This window comes from Rhinatrema bivittatum, chromosome 6 (assembly GCF_901001135.1).
Source record: "Rhinatrema bivittatum chromosome 6, aRhiBiv1.1, whole genome shotgun sequence".
Lineage (NCBI taxonomy): Eukaryota > Metazoa > Chordata > Amphibia > Gymnophiona > Rhinatrematidae > Rhinatrema > Rhinatrema bivittatum.
The window spans coordinates 333029048-333048822 of record NC_042620.1 but is presented as its reverse complement, the minus strand read 5'-3'; the positions used below and the strand labels follow the sequence as shown (position 1 = coordinate 333048822).

At 44.6% G+C, this 19775-nt stretch overlaps 1 protein-coding gene across 10 annotated transcripts in view; it reads left to right on the top strand.

Moving 5' to 3' along the window:
• Positions 1-19775, top strand: part of MTMR1 (myotubularin related protein 1) — a 128924-nt gene that overhangs the window by 52077 nt on the left and 57072 nt on the right. For all 10 annotated transcript variants that reach the window (XM_029607731.1, XM_029607728.1, XM_029607730.1 and 7 more), the window contains 3 exons: positions 3697-3846; positions 16557-16745; positions 17231-17416. In XM_029607731.1, coding sequence (XP_029463591.1) covers positions 3697-3846; positions 16557-16745; positions 17231-17416 — 525 coding nt within the window. The remainder of the gene's footprint in view (positions 1-3696; positions 3847-16556; positions 16746-17230; positions 17417-19775) is intronic.

Genomic DNA, 19775 nt, shown 5'->3' with positions numbered 1-19775 from the left:
GAGATGCCTAATCAGTTCTTACTTAAAGATAAAAAAAAACAAAACATCTTCAGAAAGAGTACCCAAAAGTAAATCAATGAAATCAATAATCAAATTAAAAACAAAAGCTATACTTTTCAAGCACTTCTCCAGCCTTCTTAACCAGTAAAGATGAACATGGATCTAAAACACTAGTAGTAGCCCTAGCTGCACTAAGAAGAAAAGATCAAAGTCTACTGAGGGCAATGGAGTAAACTCTTCCCATAAAATTAAGGAAGAAACTCCATTAGTATTACAGACAGTACTTAACGGATAAGATTCATTAGTAAATTTATGGATTTTATTTTAACTTTATCAACAAAAATGATGGGAAAGTTATTACAATAGAACAATATGAAGCAGATAACAGTTGTGATGGAGGAGAAACCAATCCTTTGCTGCGAATTATTCTATTCATTTAGAGGCCATAATGGCTTCCTTGTAGTTTAAGCTAGGAAAGCCATTTTATCCACATCTAGTTCAGATTCACTCCAAGTCTTCTCCAATTTTCTATTCTCTTTTCATTTCTCTTAGCTCTTGGTTAAGCAAAGGGAAGGAGGTTTATCCTGATACATTGTCTGAACTTTCTTTGGAACCAGTGCCTCATACGCCTGAAAGATGTAAAACCCAGGAGCCAACCAAATCGACTTACATTCCACTGTTTTCAAAATGACAAATCTCCAGCTCCTAGAGAAAAATATCAGATTTCCTGAGGCTCAAACAATGGCATGATGAGCTATTACAGTGACCAAAAAATGGGCCCCAAGCTGCCCACAGGAGAAATACGAATTCAGATGACCTGTCCATGATGGGAGGGGAGGACGCTCAGACCCACGAAGGAGGGAACCCAGCAAAGCGTACCGGTGCCATCCAGGCAATGCTGCCTGTGGAGTGGAAGCAGCAGAGATTGTAGGGGAGAAACAAAATAGTAATAGGGCTGGCCTATGGCCTCACAATTGTGAATGGTAAACTTCTGTCTTTCTAGATTTCTTATTTAAATAAGTTTATGCAAGAAGCTTATATTATACTCTTAAAAATATTCTGAAACTTGGTCACATTTTCCACACATGCACTATCATATAGTATTCAAGGTTTTCAAGTTTTGGTTTTATATCAATTTATTCTGGACCCACAAAACTACTATTAAAGAGGGCAATTTTCAAAGGGATTTCCGCAGGTAAAAAGCGTTTTACCTGCTTACGGCCTGGATGCACTAAGCTGTGATTTTTTTTTTTTTTTTTTTCTCCTCCACGGGAGGGGCCCCAGTATCGCAGGGAGGTGGATTAAGCTGTGATTAGTGGGCATCTCGTAAAAAAACAAAAACCCCATTGAGGCTGTATTGCTGCATTTTTGTCTCGTGACAAAACACCCACGGCCTTGGCCTTTCTTTGTGCGATGGCGGCTCCCAAAGCACAGGGCTGTCCTCGCGTCAAAGGACCGACTCAACACAACAAACTAGGTAGGGTAAAAGTACAAAAAGTCAAACCAGACCCCCCCCCCCCCCCTCCTCAGCCCAGGGCCACCAGTCAGAGCCACGTGGCTGAGGTCTGGTGCCTGAACCTTGCCCCAGGCCAGGGGCACCCTGGGTCCTTCCTTATGCATTTTTTCTTCAATTTGAGGTAATGGGGGGTAGAAGGGGAGTTTTATTTTGGGGGGGAGGGTCGCATTTGAACCCAACGATTTTTCTTACTTGGATGGTCTGGGGGGGAAGGAGGGGTGGCACACGAGACAGAGTTGGGTTTTCAGATCGGGGAGGGGGTTGTAGGGGGGGACATGTGAGACTTGGTTTTGATGGAAAAAGGAGGGTGGGGAGTGCATTATGGCATCAGTTTTTTTTACCTTTTGATTGGGATGCGGGAGGGCAGCTCTGTCATCGTGTACAGGTAGTTAATGGTTTGGGTGTTGGGGCCACCTCGAGTGGAGGCCCCCAGGTTGAGGAGGGGATGTGGTTTGAACCCTGCCCATTTTTTACTTATGCTTACTTAAAAAAAAATTTTTTGTTGTGTTGGCCCTTTTAATCTAAATCTAATGCGGGAGCCTCATTAGTTGCTTTGCATGGATTTGCAAAATTCATGCATGCAAATCCCATTCAAAGCAGCTCATTGTAAAAGGGCGGGAATGTGGACCAGGTTATTCAAAATATCACGGATATCGTGCAATATTGCCTCGATGGGGCTATATCGAATGATATACAGTGTTTAACGTGCATTATAGCCCTACCGTGGCTTGATGCATCTCCCTATAAAGCACTAGAGTGTAGTTTTACCTTCACTCTAGTGGAGATGTTCCCAGGATGGGGTTAAGTTGAGAGAGAAATCTGTCCTCGTAGTTTTGGATTTTCCAAACTCTGCACATAGTTTTGGCTGGAAGAAAGTATCCACAAAAAGGAGGAGGTGCAAATCTCTGCTGGTACTTTGTCCATAGGCAATTTTCAAAGCGAAAATACGCATGTATTTTTCTGTTGAATATGGGGGCAAAGACTGCAGCAAAGTGGGCACTTTGAAAATTGACCTTGCATTTGTATATGGTGTCAGATTTACTTTGAAGGGAGAATTTTGTAACCTTGTGCATAAATTAGCCAGCAAATGGTTGAATAAGGTACACCTAAAGCAGACTTGACGACACAAGTCCCCTTGGAAAATTCTCCCCCCAAATCTAGTTGCACACATTGACAGCTGCTGTTTAGGTCGCAGAAAGTTTTTGATAATTTCCGTGCATACATTTTGACTCCCAGCTCTGTCCCCAGGAATGCCTTTGGTTCAGTCTGGGTGAACATGTGTGCAGCCAGTTAGTAACCACACAAGTTTACCTGCATATCGGGTAGGCGGTTCTTAAAAAGCCAATTGCTGTGGGGTAGGACACTTACTGTGGATGCTCTTTTTTGAAAATTGCCCAGGTAACTTTCAAAAGGTTTCAGTGCGTAACATTGGAAATTGCTCCTGTAAAACTAGCATGCACGTAGTATTTTATAAAAGCCTGAAATATGCACATACAAGTGGTGAGCATGTAAATGAAAAAAAAAAGGGGTGCTTGGGTTTGGGGTGTTCTTGATCAAAGTTAAGTAGTTTGCCATAAGTTAGTATTTTGTAAGTAATAGACATGCATACATTACCAAATTTATGTGCGATCGTGGGCATTAAATCCCACTTCTCTTTTGGCTATAGTGTTTGGATGGGAGGTCTGGGTTAAGTGGCTGGGGGTTGTCTCTGAACTGGTGTCAACACCCTGATTAAAAATATGTCCACAGGTATTTTCATAAGCAGCCTATGTGACTAGTTTCTAAAATATGTCTCCATGCATAAACTGCGGGAATACATGCACGTTAACAATTAGTTTGCATGTAAAATGTATGCATGGAATATTATAAAGTAGGCGGCTCCCTGCATTAAAAAATGCGGGCGTACTGAAACCCATGCGAATCCTTTCCAGGCAGAGATGCCACCACACAGTGTATAAAATACAGGAATAACTTTTATGCCAAACTTGTACATGTATATGTTGACTTGCACACACTGTTGAAAATTCCCCCTCTTAATTTTAGTCTGTAGGGTAACAGCTTTTTGTTGCATCAAAACCACAGTGCGTCATCTCTTGTCAGTACCTCAGCATAGATTTTCCAATGGTTGTGATGGCTTAACCTAACCCTTTTTTTCTTTTTTTTTTTTACTGTTTGTTTAGGGTTTGCCCAATGAGAGCTGGAAAATAACTAAAATCAATAGCAACTATGAGCTTTGTGATACGTATCCTGCTGTCTTTGTTATACCAACTAGCGTAAAAGATGACGACCTTTCAAAGGTGGCTGCTTTTAGAGCAAAAGGCAGAGTTCCAGTAAGTAATGACCTTACTTCCAACACGGGACATTCAGATTTGCTTTTTATTAGGATCCTTTGGATAGAATATTGTTTGTGGTTTAGAATTCTGCTGAAAGTTTTCCAAGTAAATCTAATCTCCTCTGTGCTGTGATCCTGCTGTTCACAGCAGAAGGGGTTAGAGGGCTATAGGCAAGGCACCCAAATTCCTGCAGCAAGGGTCAAAATTCTGTAGCTAAAACTTCAAAATTCTGTTGTGATTCTCCAACAAACTTTTATAGAAAATCTTATTTTGTAAATGCTGTTTAAAGCAATATTTCTTTAACCTGTAATCTGAATGTTTTCTCCGAGGACAAGCAGAATGGTAGTTCTCACACATGGGTGACATCATCAGATGGCGTCCCGACACAGAAAACATTGAACATGCCCTATACCGTGCATCCACGTGGGGTCTCCCTCCAGTCTTTTTTTCCCACGGAGCTGTAAGCATCACGGTGCGAGTGATATCATTAGCAGGCCGCTGCAAACACTGCGTTCAGTCGAGCACACCGTTTAACCCATAGTTGGACACTGGTCTTGAACGCATGCTATTAAGGGGATTAGTGCATCCAAACCGTGCGTCCAACCTCCTGCAAAGCTAATAGTGCTCATCACATGCAAATTCATATTGATTAGGCTATTAGCTGTTCTCCCCCGATGCAAAAAAAAATGTTCACCCTCAAAAATTAACGCCTGCTCAGAGCAGCCCAAAAAGTGTAAAGAAAAGCAGAAAATGCTGTTTTTCTTTACTTCCTCTAACTTAATATTGTGGCAATACTGAGTGCCTGTTTTCTGAGCAGATTTATTGGATCGGCCTGTTTGGTTTTCTGGCCTTTTTTGGAAATGTTCTTTTTTTTCTCACTTTCCATGGGTTTTTTCGTCATTGTTTTTGACCCAGGGTTCCCTCTCTGTGCTTCCCTGTACTGTTCCTAGTCAGGGTTTTCAATGCTTCTGGTAAGTTTCCTTTCATGGTCGATTCCCCTGTGGCGGCAATGCCTTGATGGCATCAATTTTTGATTTTACATACCTTTTTATTTTGTTCCGTCATGGCAAAGTCCAGTTTTCCGGCATTGCCCTCTGTGCCTGAGGATTATCTCCATTACAGACCTCTATGAGATATGTGTCCTCTGCCTGGGGGCATTGCATGACTTCTGGGGTTGCCGCTTATGCGCACAGATGACTTGAAGGGATATAGTCTTCAGATCGACAAGTTGAAACAGCTCTTTGGGTCGAAGAAGACCGAGCCATCAGCATCGATGGACACCTTGCCATCGACATTGGCGAGACCGGTTCCATTGGTGCTGTCGGCGGATGGGGGTACTGGAGACCGACCACCGTAGATCTTCTCCAGGCCGACGACATCAGGTTCCTTATTGTTGACCTCAGCACTGGGGAAGGACCAAGCCAAGCATTGAGAAAAGCCGAAGAAGTGGAACCGGTTCCCGTTGATGTACGGTGCCAGGCATGGGAATGCACCAGCTTATGCCGCGATGCCCCTGAAGCGACCCCGCAGCGAGGAGTGCCAGTCCACAATCAGTGCCGGGGGTCCGCAAAGGTCTCCTCCAGCCCTGATGCCAGTCACCAATTCACCTTGCGGGTCCGAAGAGGATCTGGCCACCCTTCCTTCCTCCCAATCTGTGTTGGCATCGGCAACATTCGAGGAAGAGCTAGAGTGGCAAGTCCAGCTGGTGGTGGAATGGGTGCTGCAGAGCATCGGTCCTGTGGCCCCGACGCACCGGAGCCAGTATCATCCATCCTGGAAGCGCTGGTAGAGAAGCTCAATGCGCTCATCAGTGCATTACCGACCCAGATAGTGTTGGTTACCTGGACAGCATCGGTGCCCAACATTGCTGGTTCTTCCGAGGACGAAGCTCTACCCAGTCCAGCAGAGACGCCAAGGCCTGTAGCCTCCTGCCCAGCTTTGCCAGTGCCTGCACCTCTGGACAAAGGCCAAGCACCTAGGGCCCCATCCCATGTGGCTTACAGTGAGGATGAGGGTCTATTTAACTCCTAGGGGGATGATATCTCAGAGCCCTCCGAGGCATCTGAGGGTCTCCCATCCCTTCTCCAGAAGAGTGAAGGAGGTCTCTACCTGAGGACTTAACCTTCGCAGGTTTGTGAGGGTGATGGCAGAAGCCATCTTATTTCAGTTACTGACTGAGAAGGATGCCAGACACAAAATGCTTGAGATCCTCCAGTTTGTGGAGCCTCCTAAGAAGATCATGGAGGTCCCATTCCCCTATATCCTTAAGGAGCGGCTGCTGAGAATGTGATAATCTGCTTACAGTGCCTCCTGTTAACAAGAAGGCTGACGGGGTCTACTTCGTGCAGAAGGCTGCCAGATTTGACTAGCATCAGCTACCTCACCAGTCTGTGGTGGTCAAATCCACTCTCAAGAAAGTCGAGCATTCTCTGACTCATTGTCTGCGTCCCCAGGGAAGGACCACAGAACGATGGATGCTCTTGGAAAGAAAGTCTTTCAGGGGGCCTTGCTCATTGCCCACATTGCTTCCAATCAGCTCTATGTGAGCCAGTGCTCACGGGACATCTAGTAGCAGTTACCTCAACAGTAGCAGGACATCCTCATGTCGCTAGTGCATAAGTCCTTGGAGTGCGGGAAACATAAGGTCTGAGCGACCTACAATGTTTTTGAGATGGCATCAAAGGTCTCTGCAGTGGGAATCAGCAACCTCAGAATTGCATGGCTGCAGGCCTTTGATATCTGACCAGAGGTACATGAATGACTCCAACAACTCTCCCCCAGCACTCCGGACCCATCCTCCTCTTCTAGGAGGTCAGCGAGAACTGGACAGAGGAAGTCTTTTTCTTTACCCAGATGAAGTACTATCTTCCGTGCCTTCGCTCCCTTCAATAGCATCAGGGATCCCGTGGCCGACCCAGGCAGCAGAGAGTCCCTAGGCCCCAGGGAAAGCTTTTTGACTGAGTCATAGGGAGCGTAGGCCAGTCGCCCATACCCGGGGACATTGGACCATCCAGTCCGGGGCAAGTTGCGGTTCTTCGCAAACAGGTGGACCTGTGTAACCTCTGACCAGTGGGCTCTTTACATTGTCCATCAAGGGTACCAATTTAATCTATTGGGTTTCCCACCAAATTGCCCTTCATGCCCGTTTTGGGGGCCAGTAGGACATCAGGAGGTACTGCTAGCGGAGCTTTCTTCCCTTTTAATGATCAGAGTAGTCGAGCCTGTCTCACCAGGGCAAAGAGGATGGGGATTCTACTCCAGGTAGGATGGGATGGAGTCATAGAAACATAGAAATGACAGCAGAAAAAGACCAAACGGCCCATCCAGTCTGCCCAGCAAGCTCTCATAATTACCAGTTTCATAGACCACCAAGGTCAGGGCTCTTTTTGGTTACTGTTTAAGTCCAATTTCCCGCCACCCCCCTGCCGTTGAAGCAGAGAGTAATATTAGAGTTGCATTAAAAGTGAAGTATCAGGCTTATTGCTTAAAGGTAGTAACCGCCGCATCAAGCAAGTTTACCCCTATGCTTGTTTATCCAGACTGTACAGTTCAATGCCATGTTGAATGTTGTCTGAATCTAATTCCTCTTTTTTCCACATTTAGGGTAGTAACTGCTGCATCAAGCAAGTTACCCCTATGCTTGTTTTCCCAGACTGTACAGTTCAATGTCCTTGTTGGTTGTCGTCTGAATGTAAATCCTCTCTTCCACATTTCCCCTTTCCGTTGGAGTTGCATTAACCATATGAAGGCTTATCTGATAACCATCATTCCAGCAAGCTACCCCCATGCCTCTTTTCATTCATTCCCATCCTCTAGCCTTTAGGGATCCACAGTGTTTATCCCATGCCCCTTTAAATTCCTTCACAGTTTTAGATTTCACCACTTCCTCCAGAAGGGCATTCTAGGCATCCACCACCCTCTCTGTGAAGAAATATTTCCTGACATTGGTTCTTCCTCCCTGAAGTTTCAAATCGTGACCCCTAGTTCTTCTGATTTCTTTCCAATGGAAAAGGTTTGTATTCCAGAGTCAGGGGACTCTGTCCCATCCTAGACCTAAGGGCCTTGAACAAATTTCTAAAAAAAAAGTTTCCCTGGGCAACTTTATTCCCCTTTTTTCAAAAAGGGTACTGACTGTGCTCCCTCAGTCTAAAGGACGCATACATTCACATCAAGATCTTCCCCAGTCACAGGAAGTATCTCTGATTTGTGGTGGGGAAACAGTACCTCCAGTACCGGGTGTTGTGGTTTGGGCTAGCATCAAAATGCCTGATTCTGGTGGCGGCACACCTCTGCAGGCTGGGGGGTACATGTTTCCCCTATCTGGATGATTGGTTAGTCAAGAACACATCTCAGGTAGGGGCCGACAGGTCCATGCACTTGACCATCCAGGTGTTGGAGTTACTATGGTTTGTCATCAATTACCCAAAGTCCCATCTTGGCCTGACACCTCAATTGGACTTCATAGGAGCCCTGTTAGACACGACTCAGGCCAAGGCCTTCCTGCCTCGTCAATAGGCCATCGGGGTAGAGATTCAGCAAAGCCAACAGGTATCATCCTGGCCCATGTTGAAGCTGTTGAGCCATTTGGCCGCAACCGTCCATGTCACTCCTTTGGCAAAATTACACGTGTGTAGCCCAATGGAACCTGTGGTCGCAGTGGTGCCAGGCCATGCAGAATCTTCAGGATTGCATCTAGTCACCCCATCTCCCCAGGACTCATAGTTCTAGTGGCAAGTACTTTCAAATCTGGAAAGAGGGTTCTCTTTTCAAAGTCCTCCTATCCAAATTGTCCTAACCACAGAAGCATCCATCCTGGGCTTTTGAGCTCATGTTAATGGGCTCAGCATCCAGGGTCTCTGGTCTGCTCAGGAACGCTGTTGTCAAATCAACTTCCTGGAACTTCAGCAATCAGGTACATGCTATTGGCTTTCAGAGATCAGCTACCCAGAAAGTTGTCCTGATCCAAACCGACAACCAGGTAGCATATGTCAACAAGCAGGGAGATATGGGATCGTACCTCCTGTGTCAGGAAGCGGTCCAGATCTGCTCATAGGTCTTGTCCTGTGGGATTGTGCTCAGGGCCATGTACCTGGCCTGGACAGAGAAGGTGGTAGTGGACAGACTGAGTCGTGGCTTTAGAGCCCATGAACGGTCCCTGGACCAGGGGGTAGCAAATTGGATTTTCCACCTCTGGGGTAGCCCGGACGTAGATCTATTCGCATACCCTTGTAACAGAAAGATGCCTCTGTTCTGCTCTCTGTATAGGTCAGACGGCAAACCAGCCTCGGACGCCCTTGCCCTTCATTGGGGCAAGGGTCTTCTATACACGTTTCCTCCGATTTCCTTAGTGACAAAGACTCTCTTAGCTTCATGAGGACAAGGGGATTATGATCCTTATAGCCCCACTCCTGTGGGATTTGTCCATCCGGAGACCAATCAGTCTGGGGACTTCCCTAGATCTCATCACGCAAGATCGAGGCAGGTTGCGCTATACCAGTCTCCAGGCCCTGTCACTCTCAGCCTGGAATTTGAGAGGTTAATTCTGCCACCATGCGATCTCTGAGGATGTGTCTTGGGTCCTGGTGGCTTCTAGAAAGCCTTCCACTAGAATGTCCTATGGACTGAAGTGAAGGAGATTTTCTGTGTAATGTGAGCAGAAGAACCTAGATCCATTCTCCTGCCCCACACAAAAACTGCTTGCTTATCTTCTACACCTATTGAAAGCTGGCTTAAAAAACCAAATCTGTTAGAGTACATCTCAGTGCGATTGGCCCATACCACCATGGTTTAGATGGTATGCCCATCTCTGTACAACCTATAGTTGTGTGTTTCATGCAGGGCCTGCTTCAATTGAAGCCACTCCTAAAGCCTCCAGCTATGTCTTGGGACCTCAACACGTGGTATTAGCTCAGCTGATGAAAGCTCCTTTTGAACTGCTGCGTACCTGTGACCTGAAGTATCTACCCCAGAAGGTCATATTTTTGGAAGTGGTCACCTCAGTGCGCAGTGTCAGCGAGCTCCAGGCCTTAGTGATTTATCCAACTTCCACTAAGTTTTATCATGACAGGGTGGTCTTGCTTACACATCCAAAGTTCCTGCCTTAGGTTATGTCGGACTTCCATCTTAACCAGCCCTTCATCCTGCCAACATTTTTTCCCAGGCTCCATTCGCACCAAGGTGAGCAAGCATTGTACAGTTTCGACTGTAAGTGAGTTTTATCCTTCGATCTGAAGGGGACAGAATCCCATAGACAGTCCATGCAAAATTGTATTTATTTTGATAGAAATAGGTTGGACCATTGCCAAACACACTATCCAGTTGGCCAGAAGATTACATCTCCTTCTGTTATGCCCAGGTGAGACTGCATCTTGGGGTCATGTCAAGGCTCGTTCTGTCAGAGCTAAGGCAGTGTTGGTGGCCCACTTGCAAGCAGTTCCAATGGGGGAGATCTGCAAGTCTGTAACGTGTCCGAATAGGGATGGCCGAAGCGACAGTCTGTTTGGTCAGCCTGTCCTTTGGAATCTGTTTGAGGTGTAGAACCCAGCTCTCCCTGTCTAGGGTCTGTTGTTTTTGTTCAGGCTGTCTTCCCCCTCTCTTATCAACAGCACTGTTGTGGCTGTTCCGGGTTGGGTGTCTGTTGGTCCCCTTTTGTGTTTGGGAGCAGCCTGTAGCTAGGGATTCACCAATGTGTGAAGACTACCATCCTGTTTGTCCTTAGAGAAGGCAGAGTTGCTTACCTGTAACAGTTGTTCTCAGAGGACAGCAGGATGTTAGTCCTCACGAAACTCGCCCGCAACCCGTAGTGATGGGTTTCTTCTAAATTTCATTTATATAGCTATAATTCTATGTTATGACTGGTATAGGGCATGCTGGGTATGCTTAGTGTGCCAAGTCAAAGTTCTAGAAACCTTGACACAAGGTTTCTGTATCTGGGATGATGTCGCCTATATGGGAGGACTAACATCCTGTGGTCCTCAGAGAACACCTGTTACAAGTAAGCAACTCTGCTTTCTTTTTCCAGTTCAGCTTTTTCACTTTGATTTTTTTTTTTTTCAGTTGTCACTTTTTATCTCACTCCCTTTCCTCTTCTCACTGTAGTTTTTCATTCTTTCTCAATTGCCTTTACTCTTCCAGTCTTTCACCCCTCTTCTCTTCCCCATTCTTATTCTTCCTTTCTTCCTCCATTCCTTACTCTCACATTGCCATGTTCACCTCTATGGCCTCTGCCAGTGGCTCAGTTTACTCAGAGCCCTGGAGTGCTAACAGTCATTGTCTGTTGTGCACAGGACATGCGTTGGGTGGCGTGGAAGATATCATTGGGAGATAGATGGAATGTAGCAGTTCATTGGTTAGCAGATCACTTTTGCCTCTTGGCCTGGCTTGTGAGAGGAGAAGGTTGAGTTAAAGATTATTCGGAAGTGGTCATTACCACCTTGTTGCAAGCCAGAAAGAGTTTATATCTGTAGTGTATTTGCACATATGGATGGTGTTTGAGTCTTGGTGTCAGGAGTCTGATCTTTACCCTTTTCAGGCTTCCATTCCAGATACACTCCTTTTTTTTTTTTTTTTTTTCTTGCAGAAGGAACTGCAGCAAGGTTTATCCTTGAACTCTCTGAAGGTGTAGGTAGTGGCATTATTCTGATACAGGGGTAAGGTTCATGGTTTGTTGCTTCAAATCCAGATGTGGCCTGTTTTTTGAGGGATGTAAAGTATTTACGTCCTGTTAGGCCAGTGGTAACACCTTGGAATCTCAATCTTGTCTTGAAGGCTCTATGTAAGTCTCCTGATTGGCTCTCCTCTGTGAAGGATCTTACTCTAAGTTCAGTGGTACATATTTCTAAGCTGCAAGCCTCATTGTGAAGGGACTCTTTCCTTCAGTTGGCCGTAGAGGCAAAAACTCACAGTAAAAACTTTTTAAAATATATCTGAAGCAGAAAGCCTGTGAGGGAATCAGTTGGACCGTTAGATGATCGAGGGGTTAAAGGGGCACTTAGAGAAGATAAGGCCATCGCGGAAAGATGAAATGATTTCTTTGCTTCGGTGTTTACTGAAGAGGATGTTGGGGAGGTACCTGTAATGGAGAAGGTTTTCATGGGTAATGATTCAGAAGGACTGAACCAAATAACGGTGAACCTAGAAGATGTGGTAGGCCTCATTGACAAACTGAAGAGTAGTAAATCAACTGGGCCGGATGATATACACCCCAGGGTTCTGAAGGAACTCAAAAATGAAATTTCAGACCTATTAGTAAAAATTTGTAACCTATCATTAAAATCATCCATTGTACCTGAAGACTGGAGGATAGCTAATGTAACCCCAATATTTAAAAAGGGCTCCAGGGGCGATCCAGGAAACTACAGACCGGTTAGCCTGACTTCAGTGCCAGGAAAAATAGTGGAAAGTGTTCTAAGCATCAAAATCACCGAACATATAGAAAGACATGGCTTAATGGAACAAAGTCAGCATGGCTTTACCCAAGGCAAGTCTTGCCTCACAAATCTGCTTCACTTTTTTGAAAGGGTTAATAAACGTGGATAAAGGTGAACCGGTAGATGTAGTGTACTTGGATTTTCAGAAGGCGTTTGACAAAGTTCCTCATGAGAGGCTTCTAGGAAAACATTTTAATACCGAATCCTTCTAGGAAAACATTTTAATACCGAATCCTTACTGCTCTCCCTCTCTGACTATCTTCTCAGAGGACTGGGACAAGGTCACAGTTACCTCCTCGCCCTTCTCGATATCTCAGCGGCCTTTGACACCATCAGCCACCACCACCTCCTGACACGGCTAGAAAGCATCGGCATCTCAGGAATAGCTCTAGCCTGGTTCAAATCCTATCTCTCTAACAGAAAGTTCTCTGTTAAAATCAGAAACAACCTATCTGCCGCATACCCCCTACAACAAGGAGTCCCGCAAGGTTCATCACTTTCATCTACCCTCTTCAATATCTACCTCATCCCTCTCTGCCACCTCCTCTCCGACCTTAAACTCAAATTCTATCTCTATGCTGATGATGTACAGATCATCATTCCCATTCACAACTCTATATCTGACGCCCTGGAGCACTGGGAAAAGTGCCTTGCAGCCATCAACGCACTCCTCTCCAACCTTCAGCTTGCACTCAACACGAACAAAACGGAACTCCTCTACATCTCCTCACATCCCCCCGACCTCCCACCTAACGACCCTAAACTTAACCTCCTCACAGCCCAACCGTCCATTAGGGACCTCGGAGTCCTTCTTGATCCTAATCTTAGCATGAAACCTCACATCAATTCCATCCTTAAAGCGGGCTTCTTCAAGCTCAATGTACTAAAGAAACTCAGACCCCTGCTCTACACCCATGACCTCCGTACAGTGATTCAAGCCACTCTCACCTCCAAACTAGATTACTGTAATGCGCTCCTATTAGGGCTCCCATTGTCCTCAATAAAACCCCTTCAACTACTGCAAAATGCTACTGCAAGACTCATTACTAACGCACGCAAACACGACCATATTACCCCCATCCTTAAGGACTTACATTGGCTCCCCATCCTGTCCCGTATACATTACAAAACGTTGACCATAATACACAAGTCCATCCACACCCACAACTCCAACTGGCTCGACCTACCTTTCACTGCCCCCCTGTCCACCCGAGCCACCAGATCTACCAACAAAGGCACCCTACATGTCCAATCCCTGAAAATGGCTCATCTCTCCACTACCCGCGACCGTGCTATCTCTATTGCCGGTCCAGCTCTTTGGAACTCCCTACCTGACTACATGCGCATTGAACCCTGTGCAATCAAATTCAAAAAGAAATTAAAAACACTCCTGTTCAACCATGCCTACCCAGAATAACCCTTCTCCATCTCCCCTCACAGTTCCCCCTTCAGGGGTCTGCCCTCTCCTTATATTAAGGAGACTATCATTGTAAATTATAAACTGTATTCTCTGGTTATGACTTTCTTGTTTTTTAACTATCTTTCCTACTGCCTATTTATTTTATCCCCTGCCCAGTTACTGTCTCCCTGTTGAAATGTATTTTCCAAACTTTCAGTTATTATGTGAACCGGTATGATGTACCCACTAATGCCGGTATATAAAAGTTTCTAAATAAATAAATAAAAGTAAAAAGTCATGGGATAGGTGGCGATGTCCTTTCGTGGATTACAAACTGGCTAAAAGACAGGAAACAAAGAGTAGGATTAAATGGACAATTTTCTCAGTGGAAGGGGCAGTGGAGTGCCTCAGGGATCTGTACTGGGACCCTTACTTTTCAATATATTTATAAATGATCTGGAAAGAAATACGACGAATGAGGTAATCAAATTTGCAGATGATACAAAATTGTTCACAGTAGTTAAATCACTAGCAGATTGTGATAAATTGCAGGAAGACCTTGTGAGACTGGAAAATTGGGCATCCAAATGGCAGATGAAATTTAATGTGGATAAGTGCAAGGTGATGCATATAGGGAAAAATAACCCATGCCATAGTTACACAATGTTAGGTTCCATATTAGGTGCTACCACCCAAGAAAGAGATCTAGACATCATAGTGGATAACACATTGAAATCATCGGCTCAGTGTGCTGCGGCAGTCAAAAAAGCAAACAGAATGTTAGGAATTATTAGAAAGGGAATGGTGAATAAAAGGGAAAATGTCATAATGCCTCTGTATCGCTCCATGGTGAGACCGCACCTTGAATACTGTGTACAATTCTGGTCACCGCATCTCAAAAAAGATATAATTGTGATGGAGAAGGTACAGAGAAGGGCGACCAAAATGATAAGGGGAATGGAACAGCTCCCCTATGAGGAAAGACTAAAGAGGTTAGGACTTTTCAGCTTGGAGAAGAGACGGTTCAGGGGGGATATGATAGAGGTGTTTAAAATCATGAGAGGTCTAGAACGGGTAGATGTGAATCTGTTATTTACTCTTTCAGATAATGGACTGGGGGGCACTCCATGAAGTTCGCATGTGGCTCATTTAAAACTAATCGGAGAAACATTTTCTTCATTCAATGCACAATTAAACTCTGGAATTTGTTGCCAGAGGATGTGGTTAGTGCAGTTAGTATAGCTGTGTTTAAAAAAGGATTGGATAAGTTCTTGGAGGAGAAGTCCATTACCTGCTATTAATTAAGTTCACTTAGAGAATAGCCACTGCCATTAGCAATGGTTACATGGAATAGACTTAGTGTTTGGGTACTTGCCAGGTTCTTACGGCCTGGATTGGCCACTGTTGGAAACAGGATGCTGGGCTTGATGGACCCTTGGTCTGACCAGTATGACAGGTTCTTATGTTCTTAGTTTTCAGAGGATAGGTTGTCTATTTATATGGAGCTTGCCTTCTTGCCTAAGGTGGTTTCAACATTTCATCTTAGCCAATCAAGTTGCTGGCATTTAAGAGATCACAAAGCCATTTGGCAGAATAGAATTGGGATCTTCATTTATTTATTTAGATTTTTATATTCCACTTTTCGACACTTCAAAATGTACATCAAAGCGGATTACATTCATATGCTTGATGTTTAAAGGTTATGAATAGCTTTTGGAGATAGATTATCAATGGTCCTAATAAAGGGCAGGAAGCATCAAAGGTTTCTATTGTGAGATGGATTAAAGAGGTGATCGCATCAGTTTACATTTGGCAGAGCCTAGAGGTGCCATTGGTCTTCAAGCCCTTTCCACTAGGGCTCAAGTGGTGTCTTACACCAAGAGTCAGATGATCTCTTTAGGAGATCTGTAGGGTGGCCGTGTGACCATTTTGCCAAGCACTGCCAGTTAGATGTTTGCACACCAGTCATGGAGATAATTGGTGTGAGTATGTTGCAAGTAGGTCTCTCAGGTTCCCACCCAGTTTAGAAAGGTTTGAGTGTATCCCAATCGTCTGACCTGGTCTGGAGGATGATAATGAAGGCAAAATTGGATCTTACTTGCTAATGTTCTTTTCTTGAGTCAATCAGACCGGTTCAGAATCCCATGTTTGGTTTCCAAAGACTGCTCTTTCTAGTGTACGTTATTTTGACAGAATACATTTAATAGATTTTTGCTTCTGATATTTATTCCTTCTTTTCACTGAATCCTCTGCTCAGAGGAAGGGAGGAGGGTCATTATTTTCGCTTGTTATACAGTTATTGTGAGACTACAGGTGGTACAGTAGCTTAAGTACCAAGAGCACAGTGAAGCTTTTGTTTTCCGTTTCCTATTTGCTGGTAGGGGAGAAAAATCCATGCATCTGGACTGGTCTAGGACTTTTGGAAAGAAAATGAGCAGGTAATAACCAATTTTTTCATTGCCCTCCCTGTCATCCATCCTTTCTATAGTAAACCAGTACAGAGCATCTTTTTGTTATGTTTACTACCTCCATAGAAGAAGAATGGATGCACTAATTAGTCAACCCAATTGCACGATTACTTTTGGATCTTTCCCTGTGTGTGTTTTATTGATAGCATGAACCGAGCAGGAAGGACCTGGTGACACACGTTTGTTCCCTTTCAAGGCAGGCTCCTAAAAGATTCATTTTATCATGTCTTAACTTTTATTAAGTAAATATTTGTGAAAACTCTATAACACTTATCTTGCTGAAGGGCTAGAAGGAAAGACTGGACAGCACTTCAGGCGTGTAAGAGATTGTAAACACACTTGTAAGCATGAGGTTCAAAACGTTTTTAAATTTAACATTTATAAAGTAGTTTAATTTGTGCTTTTCTTCAGGTTCTGTCTTGGATCCACCCAGAAAGTCAGGCGACCATCACCCGCTGCAGTCAGCCCTTAGTGGGCCCGAATGACAAACGCTGCAAAGAGGATGAAAAGTATTTGCAAACAATAATGGATGCCAACGCACAGTCCCACAAACTCATCATCTTTGATGCCAGACAAAACAGTGTTGCTGACACTAACAAGGTGATCAGTTTAATGAGTTGTCTGTTATGGAACATTAATCGTGTGCTCGTTACTTTATGGATTATATATCCATATATGTTTGAGTAATTTGAATTTCAGCATAATGTAAATGATACATTTAATATAAATGTCAAAAGCAAGTAGACTCTTCTTTGAATATAGAGATCGTCAGAGAACATTTTTCCCTGTTGAAATAAAATGGTGCATTTCTTTTAAAAACAATCACACGGGCAACTCTTGTCTCCTGTCACGTACCTGCAGTGCTGACTGTTTTTTTGAGTTTGACTGGAATGGAAACGAGAACAACCCTGAACGTGGGTTCACGTTGAAGTTCCTGAAAGGTGGAATATAAATCACACAAATGCTACAGGTTTAAGGGGGGTTTGTTTTTTTTCAGTATTTAGACTGTTACAGTTTACTGCCATGTTTCAGGTGTGTTGAAAAGATTAGTTCTCTAATTAGATAACTGTGCTTTTTAATGGCAGGCAAAAGGTGGAGGCTATGAAAGTGAAAGTGCGTACCCAAATGCTGAGCTGATCTTTCTGGAAATACATAACATCCATGTGATGAGAGAGTCCTTGCGCAAACTTAAAGAAATAGTGTATCCAACGCTTGATGAGGCCCGGTGGCTGTCCAATGTGGATGGAACACATTGGTTGGAATACATAAGGGTAAGGGCTTCATGGGATATATATATATATATATATATATATATATATATATATATATATATATATATATATATATATATATATATAAAAAAAAATTGTTCTCACTGAAATTCTGTGTTGCCTGCTTAGTTTTTAGCTTTTCTGCCTTGAGGCAGGGCGGAGACCCTCACGGCTCTTGCTGTACAGATCTCAGACCACTCACATGTCTCGGCTCACCAATTCCTTCGCTTGTTGGGCCACATGACAGCGAAAGTGCATGCCCCCCCCCCACCCGGGCTCAGCTGCAAATGCGCAGAGAACAGTGGATGTTGCATTCCCAGTGGTGTCAAAGCTACTCAGGACCTTCGTAAGAACTTAAGAACATGCCATACTGGGTCAGACCAAGGGTCCATCAAGCCCAGCATCCTGTTTCCAACAGTGGCCAATCCGGGCCATAGGAACCTGGCCAGTACCCATGCGTGCTCATGTTCTGATCACGAAACTGTTGCAGCAATCTCAAATCTGGAGCTGGGATGCCCTTTTTGTAACCCTCACCATCAACGAATCCCAGATGGGGTGGGGGGCACATATTGCAGGCCCTCCACACCCTAGGGGCTTTGGTCTGCACAGGAATCGCAATTCCAAATCATCCTTTTGGAGCTGTGAGCAATTCGGTATGCCCTACAGGTGTGCCGCGAGCAGCTCCTGAACAAAGTGGTACTTGTGCAAATCGACAGTCAGGTAGCCATGTGGTATCTGACAAACAGGGAGGAACGGGGTCCTTCACCCTCTGTCACGAGGCGGTCCACATTTGGTCATGGGCCATCAACAATGGCATCAATCTCAGGTTAGTGTACCTCCCAGGGGTGGCAAGGCCCTAACAGATGCCTTGAGCCGAGTATTCTGGCCTTCCGAATGGTCCCTCAATAAAGAGATAGCGAACCAGATTTTTTTGCTTCGGGGGGACCCTGGTCATAGACCCCTTCGCCTCCCTGGAAAACAGAAAAGTACAACGCTTCTGCTTCCTAGGTCGGAGGAGCAGCGGTTCGATGGCGGATGCCTTTTCGATTCACTAGGGCAACAGGCTGCTGAATGCTTACCCTCCCCTTCCTCTCATATCGCCCCCTACTGGCCCCGTCAGGTCTGGTTTCCAGCTATTCGGGACCTGGCCTTGCGCCCTCCGATCCAATAGGGAACAGGTCCAGATATAATCACCCAGGACCAAGGCAGGCTCCGCCAGCCCAACATACAAGCCCTGGCTCTCATAGCTTGGATGTTGACCGGGTGACTGTGCAGGCCCTCGGCCTTTTGGAGGGGGTATCCCAAGTTATCCTGGAGCCCAGAAAACCATCCACTAGAACAGTGGTTCTCAACCTTTTTTTTGGCCGGGACACACCTGACAGATGGTTCTCACATGCGTGACACACTGAGCATGTGACCGTCACGGGGCTAAATGTAAACATGCACTCTGCATCCACAGGAATCCCCTCAACCCCCCGCAATGAGTGCAGAGCAGATCTAGGGCATTACCCTGTACAACTCGCCATACAAAAAAAGATATTCTGGTTCTGATGACATCTCAGTAAAAGCAAAACAAACTCCCTTTACTACCAGGCACAATAGCCCTTCTTATGAAAAGACAGTAATTTACCACTAATGCATATCCTATTGAGAAAACACAACAAATAAGATTGATACAAAAGCCTACATGCTAGTAAAATATCTCACCTCTGTCACACACCCAGAACTGACCTTCACCAAGTACAGAAAGACCACACATTATAAATATGGAGACAGAAACTGGAATGGAAAACCAAAAAAGCCACTCTGCATGCAGTGCAAACCTAGAGAAATGGAAAGAGAAATATAGCACCTAACATAGTCCCAGGATCTGCAATAATGCACACAAACTAACCCGCACAAAGATACACCTGTATTATGGAACACACTCAACCAGTAACAACCCTATCTAAGGAATACAACTATTAAACCAGGCCCTAAACACTAATACATTTCCTATTGGGAAAACAGAATAAGCCAAGCTGCTATAGCGCCCCACACAGAAATAATTGTAAAGCTTTACTAAAAATGTTACAAAACAGCTGCTGAACAGAATATCCAACAATTAAAAACTCATAAAAATTATTAAAACATGTCCAAATATCAATAAAATATTTCAAAACAGCAGACATCGCATAATACCCAATAATTAAAATGGCAATCAAGAAAAATAAATTTAAAAAGCCACCTTTTCTTACCCTCTCCAGCAACTCTCCTACTCCTTTCCCTTCCAGGCCAATAGCACTCACAGGAAGCAGCAAGGGCTGCTGAAGCTCTGTCCTCACAGTCCTCTTCCTTAGAGCCCACAACCAGTCACTCA